At 47.4% G+C, this 25738-nt stretch overlaps 1 protein-coding gene across 1 annotated transcript in view; it reads right to left on the reverse strand.

The window, feature by feature from the left end:
- Window positions 1-6604: 6604 nt before the first annotated feature.
- The window catches only part of LOC139382767 (TCDD-inducible poly(ADP-ribose) polymerase), a 37529-nt gene continuing 18395 nt past the window's right edge, over window positions 6605-25738 (reverse strand). The window contains exons 5-7 of the mRNA XM_071126904.1: window positions 17266-17547; window positions 11180-11437; window positions 6605-9038 (exon numbers count right to left, since the gene is read on the reverse strand). Coding sequence (XP_070983005.1) covers window positions 8849-9038; window positions 11180-11437; window positions 17266-17547 — 730 coding nt within the window. The 3' untranslated portion in view covers window positions 6605-8848. The remainder of the gene's footprint in view (window positions 9039-11179; window positions 11438-17265; window positions 17548-25738) is intronic.

Here is a 25738-nt window from a genome sequence, read left to right on the forward strand (position 1 = left end):
CCGTGTAGTGATGGCAGCATTCGCGCGTAACTGAAAGCGCGAACCACTGCTTTTAACCAGGGCAAGGTGACCGGAAACATGACCGAATACAAGCAGTGTAGCAAAGCAACAAGCTAAGCGTCAGTATAGAGACAAAGTAGAGTTGCAATTTAACGGCTCATACACAAGAGGTATGTGGCAGGGTCTACAGTCAGTCACGGATTACAAAAATAACATTTTCGGACATATTCAATCAATCCCTATCCCAGTCTGCTGTTCCCACATGCTTCAAGAAGGCCACCATTGTTCCTGTTCCCAAGAAAGTTAAGGTAACTGAGATAAACAACTACCACCCTGTAGCACTCACTTCCGTCATCATGAAGTGCTTTGAGAGACTAGTCAAGGACCATATCACCTCCACCCCACCTGACACCCTAGACCCACTCCAATTTGCTTACCGCCCCAATAGGTCCACAGATGACGCAAATGCAAACACACTGCACACTGCCCTAACCCATCTGGACAAGAGGAATACCTATGTGAGAATGCTGTTCATTGACTACAACTCAGCATTTAACACCATAGTACCCTGCAAACTCGTCATCAAGCTCGAGACCCTGGGTCTCGACCCCGCCCTGTGCAACTGGATACGGGCCACCCCGTAGGTAACAACATCTCCACCCCGCTGATCCTCAACACTGGGGCCCCACAAGGGTGCGTTCTGAGCCCTCTCCTGTACTCCCTGTTCACCCAAGACTGCGTGTCCATGCACGCCTCCAACTCAATCATCAAGTTTGCGGACAACACTACAGTGGTAGGCTTGATTACCAACAACGACGAGACGGCCTACAGGGAGGAGGTGAGGGCCCTCGGAGTGTGGTGTCAGGAAAATAACCTCACACTCAACGTCAACAAAACAAAGGAGATGATCATGGAATTCAGGAAACAGCAGAGGGAGCACCCCCCTATCCACATCGACAGGACAGCAGTGGAGAGGGTAGTAAGTTTTAAGTTCCTCGGCGTACACATCACGGACAAACTGAATTGGTCCACCCAAACAGACAGCGTGGTGAAGAAGGCGCAGCAGCGCCTCTTCAACCTCAGGAGGCTGAAGAAATTAGGCTTGTCACCAAAAGCACTCACAAACTTCAACAGATGCACAATCGAGAACATCCTGTCGGGCTGTATCACCGCCTGGTACGGCAACTGCTCCGCCCACAACCGTAAGGCTCTCCACAGAGTAGTGAGGTCTGCACAACGCATCATCGGGGGCAAACTACCTGCCCTCCAGGACACCTACACCATTCGATGTCACAGGAAGGCCATAAAGATCATCAAGGACAACAACCACCTGAGCCACTGCCTGTTCACCCTGCTATCATCCAGAAGGCGAGGTCAGTACAGGTGCATCATAGCAGGGACCGAGAGACTGAAAAACAGCTTCTATCTCAAGGCCATCAGACTGTTAAACAGCCACCACTAACATTGAGTGGCTGCTGCCAACATACTGACTCAACTCCAGCTCACTTTAATAATGGAAATTGATGTAAAAAAAATTATCACTAGCCACTTTAAACAATGCCACTTAATGTAATGTTTACATACCCTACATTACTCATCTCATATGTGTATTTATATACTGTACTCTATATAATCTACTGCATCTTGCCATCTTTATGTAATACATGTATCACTAGCCACTTTAAACTATGCCACTTTGTTTACATACTCATCTCATATGTATATACTGTATTCGATACCATCTACTGCATCTTGCCTATGCCGTTCTGTACCATCACTCATTCAGATATCTTCATGTACATATTTCTTTTCCCTTTACACTGTGTATAAGGTAGTAGTTGTGGAATTGTTAGGTTAGATTACTCATTGGTTATTACTGCATTGTCGGAACTAGAAGCATTCCGCTACACTCGCATTAACATCTGCTAACCATGTGTATGTGACCAATAACATCTGCTAACCATGTGTATGTGACCAATAACATCTGTTAACCATGTGTATGTGACCAATAACATCTGCTAACCATGTGTATGTGACCAATAACATCTGCTAACCATGTGTATGTGACCATTAACATCTGCTAACCATGTGTATGTGACCATTAACATCTGCTAACCATGTGTATGTGACCAATAACATCTGCTAACCATGTGTATGTGACCATTAACATCTGCTAACCATGTGTATGTGACCAATAACATCTGTTAACCATGTGTATGTGACCAATAACATCTGCCAACCATGTGTATGTGACCAATAACATCTGTTAACCATGTGTATGTGACCAATAACATCTGCTAACCATGTGTATGTGACCATTAACATCTGCTAACCATGTGTATGTGACCATTAACATCTGTTAACCATGTGTATGTGACCATTAACATCTGCTAACCATGTGTATGTGACAAATAACATCTGTTAACCATGTGTATGTGACCAATAACATCTGCTAACCATGTGTATGTGACCAATAACATCTGCTAACCATGTGTATGTGACCAATAACATCTGCTAACCATGTGACCAATAACATCTGCTAACCATGTGTATGTGACCAATAACATTTGCTAACCATGTGGATGTGACCATTAACATCTGCTAACCATGTGTATGTGACCATTAACATCTGCTAACCATGTGTATGTGACCATTAACATCTGCTAACCATGTGTATGTGACCATTAACATCTGCTAACCATGTGTATGTGACCATTAACATCTGCTAAACATGTGTATGTGACCATTAACATCTGCTAACCATGTGTATGTGACCAATAACATTTGATTTGAAACGAAAGGATGAATGACCAGCCGGCCGGCTTGGGAAGAAACCCTAGATTTGTGTCGGAACTTTATCTAGTGGAAGGACAAAATTGTCACGTCCTGACCTTAGTTCCTTTTTTATGTCTATTTTGGTTTGCTCAGGGCGTGAGTTGGGGTGGGTATTCTATGTGTTGTGTTCTATGTTTTCTATTTCTATGTGTTTGGCCTGGTATGGTTCCCAATCAGAGGCAGCTGTCTGCCTTTTCCCACCTGTGTTTTGTGGGTAATTATTTTTCCGTGTGTGTTTGTGTGCACCTCAGTCCTTTGCTGTTTACCTGTTTGTTTTTTGGTTATTTCACTTTCATTAAAAGATGTGGAACTACATGCATGCTGCGCCTTGGTCGGTATATGACAGGGAGTTTGAGGATAGCGAGCGGGACAAAAAAATAGTATGAACAAATTCATAAAAATAAAGTTTATAGTGAAAATCTGTCAATTATTATTTGAATATGTCGGTAACCTGTTGTATAAAAGTGACAATGCCCTCAAATCCTGTGTTTGGAGGATATATTGGCACGGTTTACCGGCCACCAAGGAAATATATCTTCCAAACACTAGCTTCTCTGGCATTATCACTAATATCATATACCCTTAAACTCTTTATTTTTTTTAATTTAGGGGAAGATCAGCTTTAATATTTCAGATAGCTTGTGGCTTCCATCAATGTAATTGTCTGCATCATTTCCTTAGACCCAGTCTGAGGTCCTGAGCACTCTGGAGCAGATTTTCATCAAGGATCTCTCTGTACTTTGCTCCGTTCATCTTTCCCTCGATCTTGACTAGTCCCTACCGTTTCATCAGACCAGCAAATCTTGTTTCTCATGGTCTGAGTCCTTTAGGTGTCTTTTGGCAAACTCCAAGCGGGCCGTCATGTGCCTTTTACTGAGCAGTGGCTTCCATCTGGTCACTCTACCATAAAGGCCTAATTGGTGGAGCGCTGCAGAGATGGTTCTCCTTCTGGAAGGTTCTCCCATTTCCACACAGAAACTCTGGAGCTCTGTCAGAGTGACCATCGGGTTCTTGGTCACCTCCCTGACCAAGGCCCTTCTCCTCCGATTGCTGTTTGGCCAGGCAGCCAGCTCTAGGAAGAGTCTTGGTGGTTCCAAACTTCTTTCATTTAAGAATGATGGAGGCCACTGTGTTCTTGGGGACCTTCAATGCAGCAGACATTTTTTGGTATCCTTCCCCAGATCTGTGCCTCGACACAATCCTGTTTCTACGGATAATTCCTTCGACCTCATGTTTTGATTTTTGCTCTGACATGCACTGTCAACTGCGGGACCTTATATAAGACAGCCTTTTCAAAACATGCCCAAATAATTGAATTTACCACAGGTGGACTCCAATCAAGTTGTAGAAACATCTCAAGGATGATCAATGGAAACAGGATGCACCTGAGATCAATTTCGACTCTCATAGCAAAGGTTCTGAATACTTATATGTAAAAAAGGTTTCTGTTTGTTTTCTGAACATTTGCAAAAAAAATCTAAAAACCTTTTTTCGCTTTGTCATTATGTGGTATTGTGTGTATATTGATGAGGGGGAAAAATTATTTTAATACATTTTAGAATAAGGCTATAACGTAACAAAATGTGGGAACAGGGAAGGGATCCGATCACTTTCTGAATGCATTGTATATCTCAGACCGCATTCTGTCTCCTAGCAACACTTTCTGAATGCATTGTATATCTCAGACCGCATTCTGTCTCCTAACAACCCTTTCTGAATGCATTGTATATCTCAGACCGCATTCTGTCTCCTAGCAACCCTTTCTGAATGCATTGTATATCTCAGACCGCATTCTGTCTCCTAGCAACACTTTCTGAATGCATTGTATATCTCAGACCGCATTCTGACTCCTAGCAACACTTTCTGAATGCATTGTATATCTCAGACCGCATTCTGTCTCCTAGCAACACTTTCTGAATGCATTGTATATCTCAGACCGCATTCTGTCTCCTAGCAACACTTTCTGAATGCATTGTATATCTCAGACCGCATTCTGTCTCCTAGCAACCCTTTCTGAATGCATTGTATATCTCAGACCGCATTCTGTCTCCTAGCAACCCTTTCTGAATGCATTGTATATCTCAGACCGCATTCTGTCTCCTAGCTACCCTTTCTGAATGCATTGTATATCTCAGACCGCATTCTGTCTCCTAGCAACCCTTTCTGAATGCATTGTATATCTCAGACCGCATTCTGCCTCCTAGCAACCCTTTCTGAATGCATTGTATATCTCAGACCGCATTCTGTCTCCTAGCAACCCTTTCTGAATGCATTGTATATCTCAGACCGCATTCTGTCTCCTAGCAACCCTTTCTGAATGCATTGTATATCTCAGACCGCATTCTGTCTCCTAGCAACACTTTCTGAATGCATTGTATATCTCAGACCGCATTCTGTCTCCTAGCAACACTTTCTGAATGCATTGTATATCTCAGACCGCATTCTGTCTCCTAGCAACACTTTCTGAATGCATTGTATATCTCCGACCGCATCCTGTCTCCTATCATCACTTTTTAAACTTTTGGTGCAAGCGAGATTGTTATTTTACTGCTGCTCTTTAATTTCTTGTTACTTTTATTTCTTATCCGTATTTTTTTAAACTACATTGTTGGTTAGGGGCTTGTATTCAGCGCATGTGACTAAAAACATTTGATTTGAATGACATGAGAAAGTAGTCAAGACGACTAGCTTGATTGAGCCTCCGCCATGTATATCTCACTAGGTCAGGGTATTAAACCTCCTCCATGTATATCTCACTAGGTCAGGATATTAAACCTCCTCCATGTATATCTCACTAGGTCAGGATATTAAACCTCCTCCATGTATATCTCACTAGGTCAGGGTATTAAACCTCCTCCATGTATATCTCACTAGGTCAGGGTATTAAACCTCCTCCATGTATATCTCACTAGGTCAGGAGATTAAACCTCCTCCATATATATCTCACTAGGTCAGGAGATTAAACCTCCTCCATGTATATCTCACTAGGTCAGGAGATTAAACCTCCTCCATGTATATCTCACTAGGTCAGAAGATTAAACCTCCTCCATGTATATCTCACTAGGTCAGGAGATTAAACCTCCTCCATGTATATCTCACTAGGTCAGGGTATTAAACCTCCTCCATGTATATCTCACTAGGTCAGGATATTAAACCTCCTCCATGTATATCTCACTAGGTCAGGAGATTAAACCTCCTCCATGTATATCTCACTAGGTCAGGAGATTAAACCTCCTCCATGTATATCTCACTAGGTCAGGAGATTAAACCTCCTCCATGTATATCTCACTAGGTCAGGAGATTAAACCTCCTCCATGTATATCTCACTAGGTCAGGAGATTAAACCTCCTCCATGTATATCTCACTAGGTCAGGGTATTAAACCTCCTCCATGTATATTCACTAGGTCAGGGTATTAAATCTCCTCCATGTATATCTCACTAGGTCAGGGTATTAAACCTCCTCCATGTATATCTCACTAGGTCAGGAGATTAAACCTCCTCCATGTATATCTCACTAGGTCAGGAGATTAAACCTCCTCCATGTATATCTCACTAGGTCAGGGTATTAAACCTCCTCCATGTATATCTCACTAGGTCAGAGGTATTTAAACCTGCATGTACAGTGGGGCAAAAAAGCATTTAGTCAGCCACCAATTGTGCAAGTTCTCCCACTTAAAAAGATGAGAGAGGCCTGTAATTTTCATCATAGGTACACTTCAACTATGACAGACAAAATGAGAAAAAATATATAAAAAAATCACATTGTGGGATTTTTTATTAATTTATTTGCAAATTATGGTGGAAGATAAGTATTTGGTCACCTACAAATAAGCAAGATTTCTGGCTCTCACAGACCTGTAACTTCTTCTTTAAGAGGCTCCTCTGTCCTCCACTCGTTACCTGTATTAATGGCACCTGTTTGAACTTGTTATCTGTATAAAAGACACCTGTCCACAACCTCAAACAGTCACACTCCAAACTCCACTATGGCCAAGACCAAAGAACTGTCAAAGGACACCAGAAACAAAATTGTAGACCTGCACCAGGCTGGGAAGACTGAATCTGCAATAGGTAAGCAGCTTGGTTTGAAGAAATCAACTGTGGGAGCAATTATTAGGAAATGGAAGACATACAAGACCACTGATAATCTCCCTCGATCTGGGGCTCCACGCAAGATCTCACCCCGTGGGGTCAAAATGATCACAAGAACGGTGAGCAAAAATCCCAGAACCATTCATAATGTTAATGTCTTCACTATAATCCTACAATGTGGAAAATAGTAAAAATAAAGAAAAACCCTTGAATTACCCCATAGCAACAGATGTGGGACACACGCACGCACGCACACACGCACACACACACACACACACTCGACTCCTCTCCCACCACAAACAGCCACAAGCTCAGACGTTCAACAGTTGTTCCATCTCTGAGCCCAACTCAAGAGAAGACTTCATGTGTGAATGCAAATACAGTTGTAGCTGTTTGAGAGGGCATGCAACATTGACCAAGAATGGAAGGTTTGATTAACCAATGTCAAGTCCTAGCTGATGGTTCTGAGACCCACCCCCCTACCCTGAAACACACACATGCTGTTGTGACAATTTCCCCAAGAATCTCTGTGCAGTCAGACCTTTGATGATTTTGTGCCACCAGGGCCACAATAATTTGCCCCCTCTCTGATTGTCAGAGTGTGACCCCCCTCACCATGGATTTCAGTGTTGCCAGCACTGCCACTGCCTGGGTGGGGTCACCCCACCAGAATTCCCACCGGCTAGGTGCAAGGTCGTCAAGGTTCTCATTAGCAGCTTGGAGAAATTCCTTGTATATTATGCTCTTATGACTGCGTTTATCTTTCTGTCTTGGCTGCATCTAGGCTACTTACAGTAGGCCCATAAAACAGGACCAGTGTTTGCTGAGGTTGTAGAAAGAGTGTACTCAACTGCCAATTAAATATAAAACTGGGCAATAAAAGCAGTCTGGACAGCGCTATGATTTTCTCTTTTAGATTATTTATTTACTCAATGTTACATTAACTAACATAAATAAACATTTTTATGAACAAAAGGCACACAGTTCAAACATAAACAAGAAGAACGTACGTAGCTTATCTCACCAAATATGTCTGCCCTCTGAGAGAAAGAGGTCTTAGAGAGAGAGAGAGATTGGGGTTATGTTTTAAACAGAAACGTAATGTGGTCACTCCAGCACTGAGTCTCAGTGACTCTGTCCACTGTTCAGTCCCGATGGGGATCCAAAATGGCAGACGCCAAGGCAATTATCCATTCACACAACATTGGGTCCAAATTAAACTGTCCACTCTTCCGACCCAAAATGGCAGACGCTAATGTCTATTCTCACAGCAGTGTCCAAATTAAACTGTTCAGACCCAAAATGGCAGACGCTAATGTCTATTCTCACAGCATTGTGTCCAAATGAAACTGTTCAGACCCAAAATGGCAGACGCTAATGTCTATTCACACAGCATTGTGTCCAAATGAAACTGTTCAGACCCAAAATGGCAGACGCTAATGTCTATTCACACAGCATTGTATCCAAATGAAACGCCATCCACTGTCCAATTTAAGGGCTTCAAACCAACAGCATACAGATGGAAGCTGCTGTGGTTGACGGGTGTAGGGAGGAACCAATAGATCTCAGATGTTGACAGTACTGGTTAACTCTTCATACTGATGATGCAGTATGAGGTAGCTCTGGTTTGGTTCGGTCTGGTCTGTTCTCAGCCACAGTACTGGGTTTGGTTCTGTCTGGTCTGTTCTCAGCCACAGTACTGGGTTTGGTTCTGTCTGGTCTGTTCTCAGCCACAGTACTGGGTTTGGTTCGGTCTGGTCTGTTCTCAGCCACAGTACTGGGTTTGGTTCTGTCTGGTCTGTTCTCAGCCACAGTACTGTGTTTGGTTCGGTCTGGTCTGTTCTCAGCCACAGTACTGGGTTTGATTCTGTCTGGTCTGTTCTCAGCCACAGTACTGGGTTTGGTTCAGTCTGCTCTGTGTCAGATAGCCACGGTACTGGGAACCTCTTCGTACTGGATGATAAAGTAGGGGTAGCTCTGGTCGTCGTTAAAGATAACATAGATCTGGGGGTCCACCCAGTTGTCTACACACGAGTCGTAGAGGTCACTGGAAGGGTCGCGGGGGCTGAGTGGGGGCGGCCGACGCATAGAGGGGTTCCCCACTGTAAACCTGGAGACACAGAGGAGAGAGGAACAATGTCAAGTTCTGCGAGTGCTCACCAAATGGAACAATCATGGATGTGGTCTACTGAGTGGTCTACTGAGTGGTCTACTGAGTTCAGGAAGAGTTTTCTTCAACCACATTTCTGTGTGATGCTATAAATCACAGTAATCCCATAAAGACTGTCAATGAGGACATAGTAATCCCATAAAGACTACTAACCTGTCTGTGATGACATAGTAATCCCATTAAGACTACTAACCTGCCGGTGAGGACATAGTAATCCCATAAAGACTGTCAGTGAGGACATAGTAATCCCATAAAGACTACTAACCTGTCAGTGAGGACATAGTAATCCCATAAAGACTGTTAGTGAGGACATAGTAATCCCATAAAGACTACTAACCTGCCGGTGAGGACATAGTAATCCCATAAAGACTACTAACCTGTCTGTGATGACATAGTAATCCCATAAAGACTACTAACCTGTCAGTGAGGACATAGTAATCCCATAAAGACTACTAACCTGTCAGTGAGGACATAGTAATCCCATAAAGACTGTCAGAGAGGACATAGTAATCCCATAAAGACTACTAACCTGTCAGTGAGGACATAGTAATCCCATAAAGACTACTAACCTGTCAGCGAGGACATAGTAATCCCATAAAGACTGTCAGCGAGGACATAGTAATCCCATAAAGACTGTTAGTGAGGACATAGTAATCCCATAAAGACTACTAACCTGTCAGTGAGGACATAGTAATCCCATAAAGACTACTAACCTGTCAGCGAGGACATTGTAATCCCATAAAGACTGTCAGCGAGGACATAGTAATCCCATAAAGACTGTTAGTGAGGACATAGTAATCCCATAAAGACTACTAACATGTCAGTGAGGACATAGTAATCCCATAAAGACTACTAACATGTCAGTGTGGACATAGTAATCCCATAAAGACTACTAACCTGTCAGTGAGGACATAGTAATCCCATAAAGACTACTAACATGTCAGTGAGGACACAGTAATCCCATAAAGACTGTCAGCGAGGACATAGTAATCCCATAAAGACTGTTAGTGAGGACATAGTAATCCCATAAAGACTACTAACATGTCAGTGTGGACATAGTAATCCCATAAAGACTGTCAGCGAGGACATAGTAATCCCATAAAGACTGTTAGTGAGGACATAGTAATCCCATAAAGACTACTAACATGTCAGTGAGGACATAGTAATCCCATAAAGACTACTAACCTGTCTGTGATGACATAGTAATCCCATAAAGACTACTAACATGTCAGTGAGGACATAGTAATCCCATAAAGACTACTAACATGTCAGTGAGGACATAGTAATCCCATAAAGACTACTAACCTGTCAGTGAGGACATAGTAATCCCATAAAGACTACTAACATGTCAGTGAGGACACAGTAATCCCATAAAGACTGTCAGCGAGGACATAGTAATCCCATAAAGACTGTTAGTGAGGACATAGTAATCCCATAAAGACTGTTAGTGAGGACATAGTAATCCCATAAAGACTGTTAGTGAGGACATAGTAATCCCATAAAGACTGTCAGTGAGGACATAGTAATCCCATAAAGAATGTTAGTGAGGACATAGTAATCCCATAAAGACTACTAACATGTCAGTGAGGACATAGTAATCCCATAAAGACTGTCAGTGAGGACATAGTAATCCCATAAAGACTACTAACCTGTCAGTGAGGACATAGTAATCCCATAAAGACTACTAACATGTCAGTGAGGTCATAGTAATCCCATAAAGACTACTAACCTGTCAGTGAGGACATAGTAATCCCATAAAGACTACTAACCTGTCTGTGATGACATAGTAATCCCATAAAGACTACTAACCTGTCAGTGAGGACATAGTAATCCCATAAAGACTACTAACATGTCAGTGAGGACACAGTAATCCCATAAAGACTGTCAGTGAGGACATAGTAATCCCATAAAGACTACTAACCTGTCAGTGAGGACATAGTAATCCCATAAAGACTACTAACCTGTCAGTGAGGTCATAGTAATCCCATAAAGACTACTAACATGTCAGTGAGGACATAGTAATCCCATAAAGACTACTAACCTGTCAGTGAGGACATAGTAATCCCATAAAGACTACTAACCTGCCGGTGAGCACTTTGGCCAGGAACATGGAGTGGATCCCTTTAGGAGAGCGCTTGGAGAAGTTATGGGAGTAGACGGCCTTGCGGGCGAAGTAGGAGCCTTGTCCGAACATGGTGGCATGTTTGCCACTGACACGCGGGTCAAAGTTGTGTTTGCAGATGCCCTCTACCACCTCAGTGGAGGTGCCGTGGAAAAGGTGACGCTCGCTCAGCATCCTGTCCATCTCCGAGAGACGACGAGACATGTACTCCTTCTTCCTGTCAGGGGGAGAGGAGGGGGGGGGGGTATTAATGATGTCTTCAGTCTAGTGATCGTATGTGTGTTATTTTTGACATATTTAGTGATTGAATGTTTACACTTTTGAACCAGATACAGTGAAACAGCTTTAACTCTACAGTCTAGTCTATTTGATTCACTGATTCTACAAAGTACGACACACACACACATACGCACACACACACACACACACACACACGCACACGCACACACACGCACAGACACACACACAGACACACACACACACACACACACACACACACACACACACACAACACCACCCCCTGACTCATCCTCTCTGTGCTCTATTCCCTTCTGCCGTATCTATGGCAACGGGATGTATAAAAAAAAATCAAGGACCCACTTCCTGTGCTTCTGAATCCCGGTTCTCACGGTCTCACCTTCACAAGTGGGTTACACTAATCGTGAGAGCCCAGCTGTGTGTTCAGACACACACACACACACACACACTGAACACACACACACACACACACACACACACACACACACACACTGAACACACACACACACACACACACACACTGAACACACACACACTGAACACACACACACACACACACTGAACACACACACACACACACACACACTGAACACACACACACACACACACACACACACACACACACACACACACACACACACACACACACACACACACACACACACACACACACACACACACACAGCTTGGCTCTCACCATTCGTACAGAACAAAGCACCCACAGCATTCAGTCATATTGAAACACAACACTAACCACAACAAAACCAATGACCTCTTTTTTGGCCCCAATTGAAAACGTTCTGGTGCATTCTGGCATCAGAGCCATTTAGCCTGGAACAGACCCCTTCCAGAGCATTTATATTCAGGGCCATAGCGGAGACACATCCGTCTTTCCCCTAGGTCTGGTCTAAGGCAGGATCAGACATCAGTCTTTCCCCTAGGTCTGGTCTAAAGCAGGATCAGACATCCGTCTTTCCCCTAGGTCTGGTCTAAAGCAGGACCAGACATCAGTCTTTCCCCTAGGTCTGGTCTAAAGCAGGATCAGACATCAGTCTTTCCCCTAGGTCTGGTCTAAAGCAGGATCAGACATCCGTCTTTCCCCTAGGTCTGGTCTAAAGCAGGATCAGACATCCGTCTTTCCCCTAGGTCTGGTCTAAAGCAGGATCAGACATCAGTCTTTCCCCTAGGTCTGGTCTAAAGCAGGATCAGACATCCGTCTTTCCCCTAGGTCTGGTCTAAGGCAGGATCAGACATCCGTCTTTCCCCTAGGTCTGGTCTAAAGCAGGATCAGACATCAGTCTTTCCCCTAGGTCTGGTCTAAAGCAGGATCAGACATCAGTCTTTCCCCTAGGTCTGGTCTAAGGCAGGATCAGACATCAGTCTTTCCCCTAGGTCTGGTCTAAAGCAGGATCAGACATCAGTCTTTCCCCTAGGTCTGGTCTAAAGCAGGGTCAGACATCAGTCTTTCCCCTAGGTCTGGTCTAAAGCAGGATCAGACATCAGTCTTTGCCCTAGGTCTGGTCTAAAGCAGGGTCAGACATCAGTCTTTCCCCTAGGTCTGGTCTAAGGCAGGATCAGACATCAGTCTTTCCCCTAGGTCTGGTCTAAGGCAGGATCAGACATCAGTCTTTCCCCTAGGTCTGGTCTAAAGCAGGATCAGACATCAGTCTTTCCCCTAGGTCTGGTCTAAAGCAGGGTCAGACATCAGTCTTTCCCCTAGGTCTGGTCTAAAGCAGGATCAGACATCAGTCTTTCCCCTGGGTCTGGTCTAAAGCAGGATCAGACATCAGTCTTTCCCCTAGGTCTGGTCTAAGGCAGGATCAGACATCCGTCTTTCCCCTAGGTCTGGTCTAAGGCAGGATCAGACATCAGTCTTTCCCCTAGGTCTGGTCTAAGGCAGGATCAGACATCCGTCTTTCCCCTAGGTCTGGTCTAAGGCAGGATCAGACATCAGTCTTTCCCCTAGGTCTGGTCTAAGGCAGGATCAGACATCCGTCTTTCCCCTAGGTCTGGTCTAAAGCAGGATCAGACATCAGTCTTTCCCCTAGGTCTGGTCTAAGGCAGGATCAGACATCCGTCTTTCCCCTAGGTCTGGTCTAAGGCAGGATCAGACATCAGTCTTTCCCCTAGGTCTGGTCTAAGGCAGGATCAGACATCCGTCTTTCCCCTAGGTCTGGTCTAAGGCAGGATCAGACATCAGTCTTTCCCCTAGGTCTGGTCTAAAGCAGGATCATACATCAGTCTTTCCCCTAGGTCTGGTCTAAAGCAGGGTCAGACATCCGTCTTTCCCCTAGGTCTGGTCTAAAGCAGGATCAGACATCAGTCTTTCCCCTAGGTCTGGTCTAAAGCAGGATCAGACATCAGTCTTTCCCCTAGGTCTGGTCTAAAGCAGGATCAGACATCAGTCTTTCCCCTAGGTCTGGTCTAAGGCAGGATCAGACATCCGTCTTTCCCCTAGGTCTGGTCTAAGGCAGGATCAGACATCAGTCTTTCCCCTAGGTCTGGTCTAAGGCAGGATCAGACATCCGTCTTTCCCCTAGGTCTGGTCTAAGGCAGGATCAGACATCAGTCTTTCCCCTAGGTCTGGTCTAAAGCAGGATCAGACATCAGTCTTTCCCCTAGGTCTGGTCTAAAGCAGGGTCAGACATCCATCTTTCCCCTAGGTCTGGTCTAAAGCAGGATCAGACATCAGTCTTTCCCCTAGGTCTGGTCTAAGGCAGGATCAGACATCAGTCTTTCCCCTAGGTCTGGTCTAAAGCAGGGTCAGACATTAGTCTTTCCCCTAGGTCTGGTCTAAAGCAGGATCAGACATCAGTCTTTCCCCTAGGTCTGGTCTAAAGCAGGATCAGACATCAGTCTTTCCCCTAGGTCTGGTCTAAAGCAGGATCAGACATCAGTCTTTCCCCTAGGTCTGGTCTAAGGCAGGATCAGACATCAGTCTTTCCCCTAGGTCTGGTCTAAGGCAGGGTCAGACATCCATCTTTCCCCTAGGTCTGGTCTAAAGCAGGATCAGACATCAGTCTTTCCCCTAGGTCTGGTCTAAGGCAGGATCAGACATCAGTCTTTCCCCTAGGTCTGGTCTAAAGCAGGGTCAGACATTAGTCTTTCCCCTAGGTCTGGTCTAAAGCAGGATCAGACATCAGTCTTTCCCCTAGGTCTGGTCTAAAGCAGGATCAGACATCAGTCTTTCCCCTAGGTCTGGTCTAAAGCAGGATCAGACATCAGTCTTTCCCCTAGGTCTGGTCTAAGGCAGGATCAGACATCAGTCTTTCCCCTAGGTCTGGTCTAAGGCAGGATCAGACATCAGTCTTTCCCCTAGGTCTGGTCTAAAGCAGGACCAGACATCAGTCTTTCCCCTAGGTCTGGTCTAAAGCAGGATCAGACATCAGTCTTTCCCCTAGGTCTGGTCTAAAGCAGGATCAGACATCCGTCTTTCCCCTAGGTCTGGTCTAAAGCAGGATCAGACATCCGTCTTTCCCCTAGGTCTGGTCTAAAGCAGGATCAGACATCAGTCTTTCCCCTAGGTCTGGTCTAAAGCAGGATCAGACATCCGTCTTTCCCCTAGGTCTGGTCTAAGGCAGGATCAGACATCCGTCTTTCCCCTAGGTCTGGTCTAAAGCAGGATCAGACATCAGTCTTTCCCCTAGGTCTGGTCTAAAGCAGGATCAGACATCAGTCTTTCCCCTAGGTCTGGTCTAAGGCAGGATCAGACATCAGTCTTTCCCCTAGGTCTGGTCTAAAGCAGGATCAGACATCAGTCTTTCCCCTAGGTCTGGCCTAAAGCAGGGTCAGACATCAGTCTTTCCCCTAGGTCTGGTCTAAAGCAGGATCAGACATCAGTCTTTGCCCTAGGTCTGGTCTAAAGCAGGGTCAGACATCAGTCTTTCCCCTAGGTCTGGTCTAAGGCAGGATCAGACATCAGTCTTTCCCCTAGGTCTGGTCTAAGGCAGGATCAGACATCAGTCTTTCCCCTAGGTCTGATCTAAAGCAGGATCAGACATCAGTCTTTCCCCTAGGTCTGATCTAAAGCAGGACCAAACATCAGTCTTTCCCCTAGGTCTGGTCTAAAGCAGGACCAGACATCAGTCTTTCCCCTAGGTCTGGTCTAAAGCAGGATCAGACATCAGTCTTTCCCCTAGGTCTGGTCTAAAGCAGGATCAGACATCAGTCTTTCCCCTAGGTCTGGTCTAAAGCAGGATCAGACATCAGTCTTTCCCCTAGGTCTGGTCTAAAGCAGGATCAGACATCAGTCTTTCCCCTAGGTCTGGTCTAAGGCAGGATCAGACATCCGTCTTTCCCCTAGGTCTGGTCTAAAGCAGGATCAGACATCAGTCTTTCCCCTAGGTCTGGTCTAAGGCAGGATCAGACATCCGTCTTTCCCCTAGGTCTGGTCTAAGGCAGGATCAGACATCAGTCTTTCCCCTAGGTCTGGTCTAAGGCAGGATCAGACATCCGTCTTTCCCCTAGGTCTGGTCTAAGGCAGGATCAGACATCAGTCTTTCCCCTAGGTCTGGTCTAAAGCAGGATCAGACATCAGTCTTTCCCCTAGGTCTGGTCTAAAGCAGGGTCAGACATCCGTCTTTCCCCTAGGTCTGGTCTAAAGCAGGATCAGACATCAGTCTTTCCCCTGGGTCTGGTCTAAAGCAGGATCAGACATCAGTCTTTCCCCTAGGTCTGGTCTAAGGCAGGATCAGACATCCGTCTTTCCCCTAGGTCTGGTCTAAGGCAGGATCAGACATCAGTCTTTCCCCTAGGTCTGGTCTAAGGCAGGATCAGACATCCGTCTTTCCCCTAGGTCTGGTCTAAGGCAGGATCAGACATCAGTCTTTCCCCTAGGTCTGGTCTAAAGCAGGATCAGACATCAGTCTTTCCCCTAGGTCTGGTCTAAAGCAGGGTCAGACATCCATCTTTCCCCTAGGTCTGGTCTAAAGCAGGATCAGACATCAGTCTTTCCCCTAGGTCTGGTCTAAGGCAGGATCAGACATCAGTCTTTCCCCTAGGTCTGGTCTAAAGCAGGGTCAGACATTAGTCTTTCCCCTAGGTCTGGTCTAAAGCAGGATCAGACATCAGTCTTTCCCCTAGGTCTGGTCTAAAGCAGGATCAGACATCAGTCTTTCCCCTAGGTCTGGTCTAAAGCAGGATCAGACATCAGTCTTTCCCCTAGGTCTGGTCTAAGGCAGGATCAGACATCAGTCTTTCCCCTAGGTCTGGTCTAAGGCAGGATCAGACATCAGTCTTTCCCCTAGGTCTGGTCTAAGGCAGGATCAGACATCAGTCTTTCCCCTAGGTCTGGTCTAAAGCAGGACCAAACATCAGTCTTTCCCCTAGGTCTGATCTAAAGCAGGATCAGACATCAGTCTTTCCCCTAGGTCTGGTCTAAAGCAGGACCAGACATCAGTCTTTGCCCTAGGTCTGGTCTAAAGCAGGGTCAGACATCAGTCTTTGCCCTAGGTCTGATCTAAAGCAGGACCAGTGTAGCAGCCATCTATCTACAGGAACACAAGAGCCGTGATTCAGACATTCATAACAAACTAACTGCTAATAAGTGTGTAGCTACTAACTCAACCATCTCCTTACCTCCACCAGGACCCAGGTGAATTTCTGTGTAATAACATACCAATTTAATAACTGTATAATAACATACCCATTTAATAACTGTGTAATAACATACCCATTTAATTTATGTGTAATAACATACCCATTTAATAACTGTGTAATAACATACCCATTTAATAACTGTGTAATAACATCCCATTTAATTTCTGTGTAATAACTATGATAACTCACCGCTTGTATTTCTCCCAGAGGAAGGGGTTCTGGACGCGGAGGATCTTCAGGATGCGGAACTTGGTTTCGGACACCGTCTTGTGGAAGAGGGTGTAGACGGTCCGATAGCTCCGGTCGTCACGGGATACCGGAACCTGCAGGAAGTCCTGGCTGGTCGTCATGGGTAACCATGTTTCCGGGAATACGCTGGGAGGGTTGGTGAAGGTGGGAGAGAGGGGGAGAGAGACAGACAGATCCAGGGTGGAGGAGGAGATGGGGAAAGAGGAGAGGCCACCAAGAGTCCTGGAAAAGAGAAGGATGGGAGGGAGGGGAGAGACAGATTTATACACCAGTCCTGGAAATATTATATTGCTCACTTTTAGAATTATAAACCACATCCGGAACAATACAACAATATTTTATTTAATTAGAAGCTACGTTAACGCTGAATAACCAATAAAACTGCATCTCCACCACATCCTGCATTATAACCAACATGATCCCTGTCACCCACGATGTCCTTGTCCCTGTCACCCACGATGGTGTCATAGTTCCTGTCACCCGCGATGGTGTCATAGTTCCTGTCACCTGCGATGGTGTCATAGTTCCTGTCACCCACAATGGTGTCATAGTTCCTGTCACCCACGATGGTGTCCTAGTCCCTGTCACCCACGATGGTGTCCTAGTCCCTGTCACCCACGATCATGTCATAGTTCCTGTCACCCGCGATGGTGTCATAGTTCCTGTCACCCACGATGGCGTCATAGTTCCTGTCACCCACGATGGTGTCATAGTTCCTGTCACCCACGATGGTGTCATAGTGCTAGAAGCAGAGCGATACACTACTACAGCAGCAGCAGCCAAGGAGAAGACTATGACATTCACAGAAATGAGGAGCTGACACAGGATGAGAAAAACACAAAGCAGGAGGCTGTCTGATGGCCCATCTGTCATTTGAGTCACCAACAGTAAGATCACTGACATGTTCTCTCTGGCTCAGACTCCACGTCTTAATGGTATTGGCCTCATCTCCGTGTCTGTGTGTGTGATTCTCTGCTTCACTGTGACAGTTTCTCTTTCACTCTCCCTCCCTCTCTCTCCCCTGACAGTCTCATCTTTCATCTCAGTTCTGTCTTGCTTTGTTTGAGTGTCACGCTGAAATCTGTCCCCACAATCAGGTACTTAATTATCCCATGTCTTCTGAGAAGATCACAGGGAAGAGAGAGAGAGAGAGACTGTAATGAACGAACCAGATAGCATGAGGGAAGAGAGAGAGAGAGAGAGAGAGAGAGAGAGAGAGAGAGAGAGAGAGAGAGAGAGAGAGAGACTGTAATGAAAGAACCAGATAGCACGAGGGAAGAGTGAGAGAGAGAGAGAGAGAGAGAGAGAGAGAGAGAGAAAGACTGTAATGAAAGAACCAGATAGCACGAGGGAAGAGAGAGAGAGAGAGAGAGAGAGAGACTGTAATGAAAGAACCAGATAGCACGAGGGAAGAGAGAGAGAGAGAGAGAGAGACTGTAATGAAAGAACCAGATAGCACGAGGGAAGAGAGAGAGAGAGAGAGAGAGAGAGAGAGAGAGAGAGAGAGAGAGAGAGAAAGAGAGACTGTAATGAAAGAACCAGATAGCACGAGGGAAGAGTGAGAGAGAGAGAGAGAGACTGTAATGAAAGAACCAGATAGCACAAGGGAAGGGGGAAGATAAAGAGATGGATAGATGCAGGAGGAGAGGAAGAAAGGAAGAGGGGAAAGCGTGAAGGAGGGGGGATGTGTTTCAGCAAGGTGAACGGACACGTGTTTGTGTGTGTGTTTGCCCAAGTGAGAACTATCTCCCAAGCAGCTACAGAGCCAATCAAGCTAATGACTTCCACCCGTGTGGTCAGCAGGACATTCCTAAAGCACACAGACACGCACCCACACATACACACATACACGCACCCACACAGACACACACCCACACAGACACGTATACACACAGACACGCACCCACACATACACACATACACGCACCCACACATACACACACCCACACAGACATGTATCCACACGGACACGCACCCACACATACACACACCCACACAGACACGCACCCACACAGACACGCATCCACACAGACACGTATCCACACAGACACGCACCCACACCCACACAGACACGCATCCACACAGACACGCACCCACACAGACACGCACCCACACAGACACGCACCCACACAGGCACACACCCACACAGGCACACACCCACACAGGCACACATACACACACCCACACAGACATGTATCCACACGGACACGCACCCACACAGACACGCACCCACACAGACACGCACCCACACAGGCACACACCCACACAGACACGCACCCACACAGGCACACACCCACACACCCACACAGGCACCCACCCACACAGGCACACACCCACACAGGCACACACACTGAACTCAAAATGACCACCGTAAGATTGCATTTTATTGCGAGAGGAGACTCATGACACGGTGACTAGAGCAGAGGAGCCTCATGACTCGGTGACTAGAGCAGAGGAGCCTCATGACACGGTGACTAGAGCAGAGGAGCCTCATGACTCGGTGACTAGAGCAGAGGAGCCTCATGACTCGGTGACTAGAGCAGAGGAGCCTCATGACTCGGTGACTAGAGCAGAGGAGCCTCATGACACGGTGACTAGAGCAGAGGAGCCTCATGACTCGGTGACTAGAGCAGAGGAGCCTCATGACTCGGTGAATAGAGCAGAGGAGGCTCATGACTCGGTGACTAGAGCAGAGGAGACTCATGACACGGTGACTAGAGCAGAGGAGACTCATGACTCGGTGACTAGAGCAGAGGAGACTCATGACACGGTGACTAGAGCAGAGGAGACTCATGACTCGGTGAATAGAGCAGAGGAGACTCATGACTCGGTGACTAGAGCAGAGGAGACTCATGACTCGTTGACTAGAGCAGAGGACACTCATGACTCGGTGACTAGAGCAGAGGAGACTCATGACTCGGTGACTAGAGCAGAGGACACTCATGACTCGGTGACTAGAGCAGAGGAGACTCATGACTCGGTGACTAGAGCAGAGGAGACTCATGACTCGGTGACTAGAGCAGAGGAGCCTCATGACTCGGTGACTAGAGCAGAGGAGACTCATGACACGGTGACTAGAGCAGAGGAGACTCATGACTCGGTGACTAGAGCAGAGGAGACTCATGACACGGTGACTAGAGCAGAGGAGCCTCATGACACGGTGACTAGAGCAGAGGAGACTCATGACTCGGTGACTAGAGCAGAGGAGCCTCATGACTCGGTGACTAGAGCAGAGGAGCCTCATGACTCGGTGACTAGAGCAGAGGAGACTCATGACTCGGTGACTAGAGCAGAGGAGACTCATGACTCGGTGACTAGAGCAGAGGAGACTCATGACTCGGTGACTAGAGCAGAGGAGTCTCATGACTCGGTGACTAGAGCAGAGGAGACTCATGACACGGTGACTAGAGCAGAGGAGCCTCATGACTCGATGACTAGAGCATAGGAGACTCATGACTCGGTGACTAGAGCAGAGGAGTCTCATGACTCGGTGACTAGAGCAGAGGAGCCTCATGACTCGGTGACTAGAGCAGAGGAGCCTCATGACTCGGTGACTAGAGCAGAGGACTCATGACTCGGTGACTAGAGCAGAGGAGACTCATGACTCGGTGACTAGAGCAGAGGAGCCTCATGACTCGGTGACTAGAGCAGAGGAGACTCATGACTCGGTGACTAGAGCAGAGGAGACTCATGACTCGGTGCCTAGAGCAGAGGAGACTCATGACTCGGTGACTAGAGCAGAGGAGTCTCATGACTCGGTGACTAGAGCAGAGGAGACTCATGACACGGTGACTAGAGCAGAGGAGCCTCATGACTCGATGACTAGAGCATAGGAGACTCATGACTCGGTGACTAGAGCAGAGGAGTCTCATGACTCGGTGACTAGAGCAGAGGAGCCTCATGACTCGGTGACTAGAGCAGAGGAGCCTCATGACTCGGTGACTAGAGCAGAGGACTCATGACTCGGTGACTAGAGCAGAGGAGACTCATGACTCGGTGACTAGAGCAGAGGAGACTCATGACTCGGTGACTAGAGCAGAGAAGACTCATGACTCGGTGACTAGAGCAGAGGAGACTCATGACACGGTGACTAGAGCAGAGGAGCCTCATGACTCGGTGACTAGAGCAGAGGAGACTCATGACTCGGTGACTAGAGCAGAGGAGTCTCATGACTCGGTGACTAGAGCAGAGGAGACTCATGACACGGTGACTAGAGCAGAGGAGCCTCATGACTCGGTGACTAGAGCATAGGAGACTCATGACTCAGTGACTAGAGCAGAGGAGACTCATGACTCGGTGACTAGAGCAGAGGAGACTCATGACACGGTGACTAGAGCAGAGAAGCCTCATGACTCGGTGACTAGAGCAGAGGAGACTCATGACTCGGTGACTAGAGCAGAGGAGACTCATGACTCGGTGACTAGAGCATAGGAGACTCATGACTCGGTGACTAGAGCAGAGGAGTCTCATGACTCGGTGACTAGAGCAGAGGAGCCTCATGACTCGGTGACTAGAGCAGAGGAGCCTCATGACTCGGTGACTAGAGCAGAGGACTCATGACTCGGTGACTAGAGCATAGGAGACTCATGACTCGGTGACTAGAGCAGAGGAGACTCATGACTCGGTGACTAGAGCATAGGAGACTCATGACTCGGTGACTAGAGCAGAGGAGACTCATGACTCGGTGACTAAAGCAGAGGACACATGACTCGGTGACTAGAGCAGAGGAGACTCATTACTCAGTGACTAGAGTAGAGGACTCATGACTCGGTGACTAGAGCAGAGGAGACTCATGACTCGGTGACTAGAGCATAGGAGCCTCATGACTCGGTGACTAGAGCAGAGGAGACTCATGACACGGTGACTAGAGCAGAGGAGACTCATGACTCGGTGACTAGAGCAGAGGAGACTCATGACACGGTGACTAGAGCAGAGGAGCCTCATGACACGGTGACTAGAGCAGAGGAGACTCATGACTCGGTGACTAGAGCAGAGGAGCCTCATGACTCGGTGACTAGAGCAGAGGAGCCTCATGACTCGGTGACTAGAGCAGAGGAGACTCATGACTCGGTGACTAGAGCAGAGGAGACTCATGACTCGGTGACTAGAGCAGAGGAGACTCATGACTCGGTGACTAGAGCAGAGGAGTCTCATGACTCGGTGACTAGAGCAGAGGAGACTCATGACACGGTGACTAGAGCAGAGGAGCCTCATGACTCGATGACTAGAGCATAGGAGACTCATGACTCGGTGACTAGAGCAGAGGAGTCTCATGACTCGGTGACTAGAGCAGAGGAGCCTCATGACTCGGTGACTAGAGCAGAGGAGCCTCATGACTCGGTGACTAGAGCAGAGGACTCATGACTCGGTGACTAGAGCAGAGGACTCATGACTCGGTGACTAGAGCAGAGGAGACTCATGACTCGGTGACTAGAGCAGAGGAGCCTCATGACTCGGTGACTAGAGCAGAGGAGACTCATGACTCGGTGACTAGAGCAGAGGAGACTCATGACTCGGTGCCTAGAGCAGAGGAGACTCATGACTCGGTGACTAGAGCAGAGGAGTCTCATGACTCGGTGACTAGAGCAGAGGAGACTCATGACACGGTGACTAGAGCAGAGGAGCCTCATGACTCGATGACTAGAGCATAGGAGACTCATGACTCGGTGACTAGAGCAGAGGAGTCTCATGACTCGGTGACTAGAGCAGAGGAGCCTCATGACTCGGTGACTAGAGCAGAGGAGCCTCATGACTCGGTGACTAGAGCAGAGGACTCATGACTCGGTGACTAGAGCAGAGGAGACTCATGACTCGGTGACTAGAGCAGAGGAGACTCATGACTCGGTGACTAGAGCAGAGAAGTCTCATGACTCGGTGACTAGAGCAGAGGAGACTCATGACACGGTGACTAGAGCAGAGGAGCCTCATGACTCGGTGACTAGAGCAGAGGAGACTCATGACTCGGTGACTAGAGCAGAGGAGTCTCATGACTCGGTGACTAGAGCAGAGGAGACTCATGACACGGTGACTAGAGCAGAGGAGCCTCATGACTCGGTGACTAGAGCATAGGAGACTCATGACTCAGTGACTAGAGCAGAGGAGACTCACGACTCGGTGACTAGAGCAGAGGAGACTCATGACACGGTGACTAGAGCAGAGAAGCCTCATGACTCGGTGACTAGAGCAGAGGAGACTCATGACTCGGTGACTAGAGCAGAGGAGACTCATGACTCGGTGACTAGAGCATAGGAGACTCATGACTCGGTGACTAGAGCAGAGGAGTCTCATGACTCGGTGACTAGAGCAGAGGAGCCTCATGACTCGGTGACTAGAGCAGAGGAGCCTCATGACTCGGTGACTAGAGCAGAGGACTCATGACTCGGTGACTAGAGCATAGGAGACTCATGACTCGGTGACTAGAGCAGAGGAGACTCATGACTCGGTGACTAGAGCATAGGAGACTCATGACTCGGTGACTAGAGCAGAGGAGACTCATGACTCGGTGACTAAAGCAGAGGACACATGACTCGGTGACTAGAGCAGAGGAGACTCATTACTCAGTGACTAGAGTAGAGGACTCATGACTCGGTGACTAGAGCAGAGGAGACTCATGACTCGGTGACTAGAGCATAGGAGACTCATGACTCGGTGAATAGAGCAGAGGAGACTCATGACTCGGTGACTAGAGCAGAGGAGACTCAAGACTCGGTGACTAGAGCAGAGGACTCATGACTCCATGACTAGAGCAGAGGAGCCTCATGACCCGGTGACTAGAGCAGAGAAGACTCATGACTCCGTGACTAGAGCAGAGGAGAATCAGGAGCAGAGGAGACTCATGACTCGGTGACTAGAGCAGAGGAGAATCAGGAGCAGAGGAGACTCATGACTCGGTGACTAGAGCAGAGGAGACTCAGGAGCAGAGGAGACTCAGGAGCAGAGGAGACTCAGGAGCAGAGGAGACTCAGGAGCAGAGGAGACTCAGGAGCAGAGGAGACTACAACAGTCAAGCATCAGCCGTAGATGGAAAGAAGAAAACAAAGTAAAAAGTCCCGGGGACAAATCCCTTGCTCACATTCCAACTCCCCACAGTCCCGTTTCACACGCGTTCAGTCATGCTGCTGTCTGGAAGACCTCTAGACCCCCTCTCCTCCTTTTCCATCCGTTCCCTTCTGCCCCTCCTTCTTCCTTGTTCTTTCTCTCTCTCTTTCCTTTGTCTCCCTTTCTCGCGCTCGCTTTCCATCTGTTTGTTCCAGGCCTGGTTGGAGAAGGACAGTCTAGCTGCCCCCAGTAGCAGTAGTACTGGACTGATAGGACTGACAGGGGCAGGGACAGGGACAGGGGCAGGGACAGGGGCAGGGGCAGGGACAGGGGCAGGGACAGGGGCAGGGGCAGGGACAGGGGCAGGGGCAGGGGCAGGGTCAGGGGCAGGGGCAGGGGCAGGGGCAGGGGCAGGGACAGGGACAGGGACAGGGACAGGGGCAGGGGCAGGGACAGGGCAGCACTGTGTTCTGGTAGTTAGCATTATGTGCTACACTACACTAGGTCCTGACTGTCTGCTACTTCCAGGGAGGAATGACTATCTGCTACTTCCAGGGAGAGAATGATTGACTGACTGTCTGTCTGCTACTTCCAGGGAGAGAACGATTGACTGACTGTCTGTCTGCTACTTCCAGGGAGAGAATGATTGACTGACTGTCTGTCTGCTACTTCCAGGGAGAGAATGATTGACTGACTGTCTGTCTGCTACTTCCAGGGAGAGAATGATTGACTGACTGTCTGTCTGCTACTTCCAGGGAGAGAATGATTGACTGACTGTCTGCTACTTCCAGGGAGGAATGATTGACTGACTGTCTGTCTGCTACTTCCAGGGAGAGAATGATTGACTGACTGTCTGCTACTTCCAGGGAGAGAATGATTGACTGACTGTCTGCTACTTCCAGGGAGAGAATGATTGACTGACTGTTTGCTACTTCCAGGGAGGAATGACTGTCTCTATAGAACTGTTTAATACTGACATTAAGTCAGGACAGAAGTGAGTGTTTGGTGTGGTCACCGTGCTGGCCTTTCATGTCCAACCACAGTGTGTTATGGTACCATCCATACAAGACAAGTTATGGTAGCAGCAGTCTTCAGTGTACTATGGTTGTTATGGTAGCAGCAGTCTCCAGTGTACTATGGTAGTTATGGTAGCAGCAGTCTCCAGTGTACTATGGTTGTTATGGTAGCAGCAGTCTCCAGTGTGCTATGGTAGCAGCAGTCTCCAGTGTACTATGGTTGTTATGGTAGCAGCAGTCTCCAGTGTACTATGGTTGTTATGGTAGCAGCAGTCTCCAGTGTACGGTTGGTTGTTACCTACTACCATACCCCATTCAAAGACGCTTAAATATGTTGTCTTGCCCCATTCACCCTCTGA

This window comes from Oncorhynchus clarkii, chromosome 24, assembly GCF_045791955.1.
Source record: "Oncorhynchus clarkii lewisi isolate Uvic-CL-2024 chromosome 24, UVic_Ocla_1.0, whole genome shotgun sequence".
NCBI lineage: Eukaryota > Metazoa > Chordata > Actinopteri > Salmoniformes > Salmonidae > Oncorhynchus > Oncorhynchus clarkii.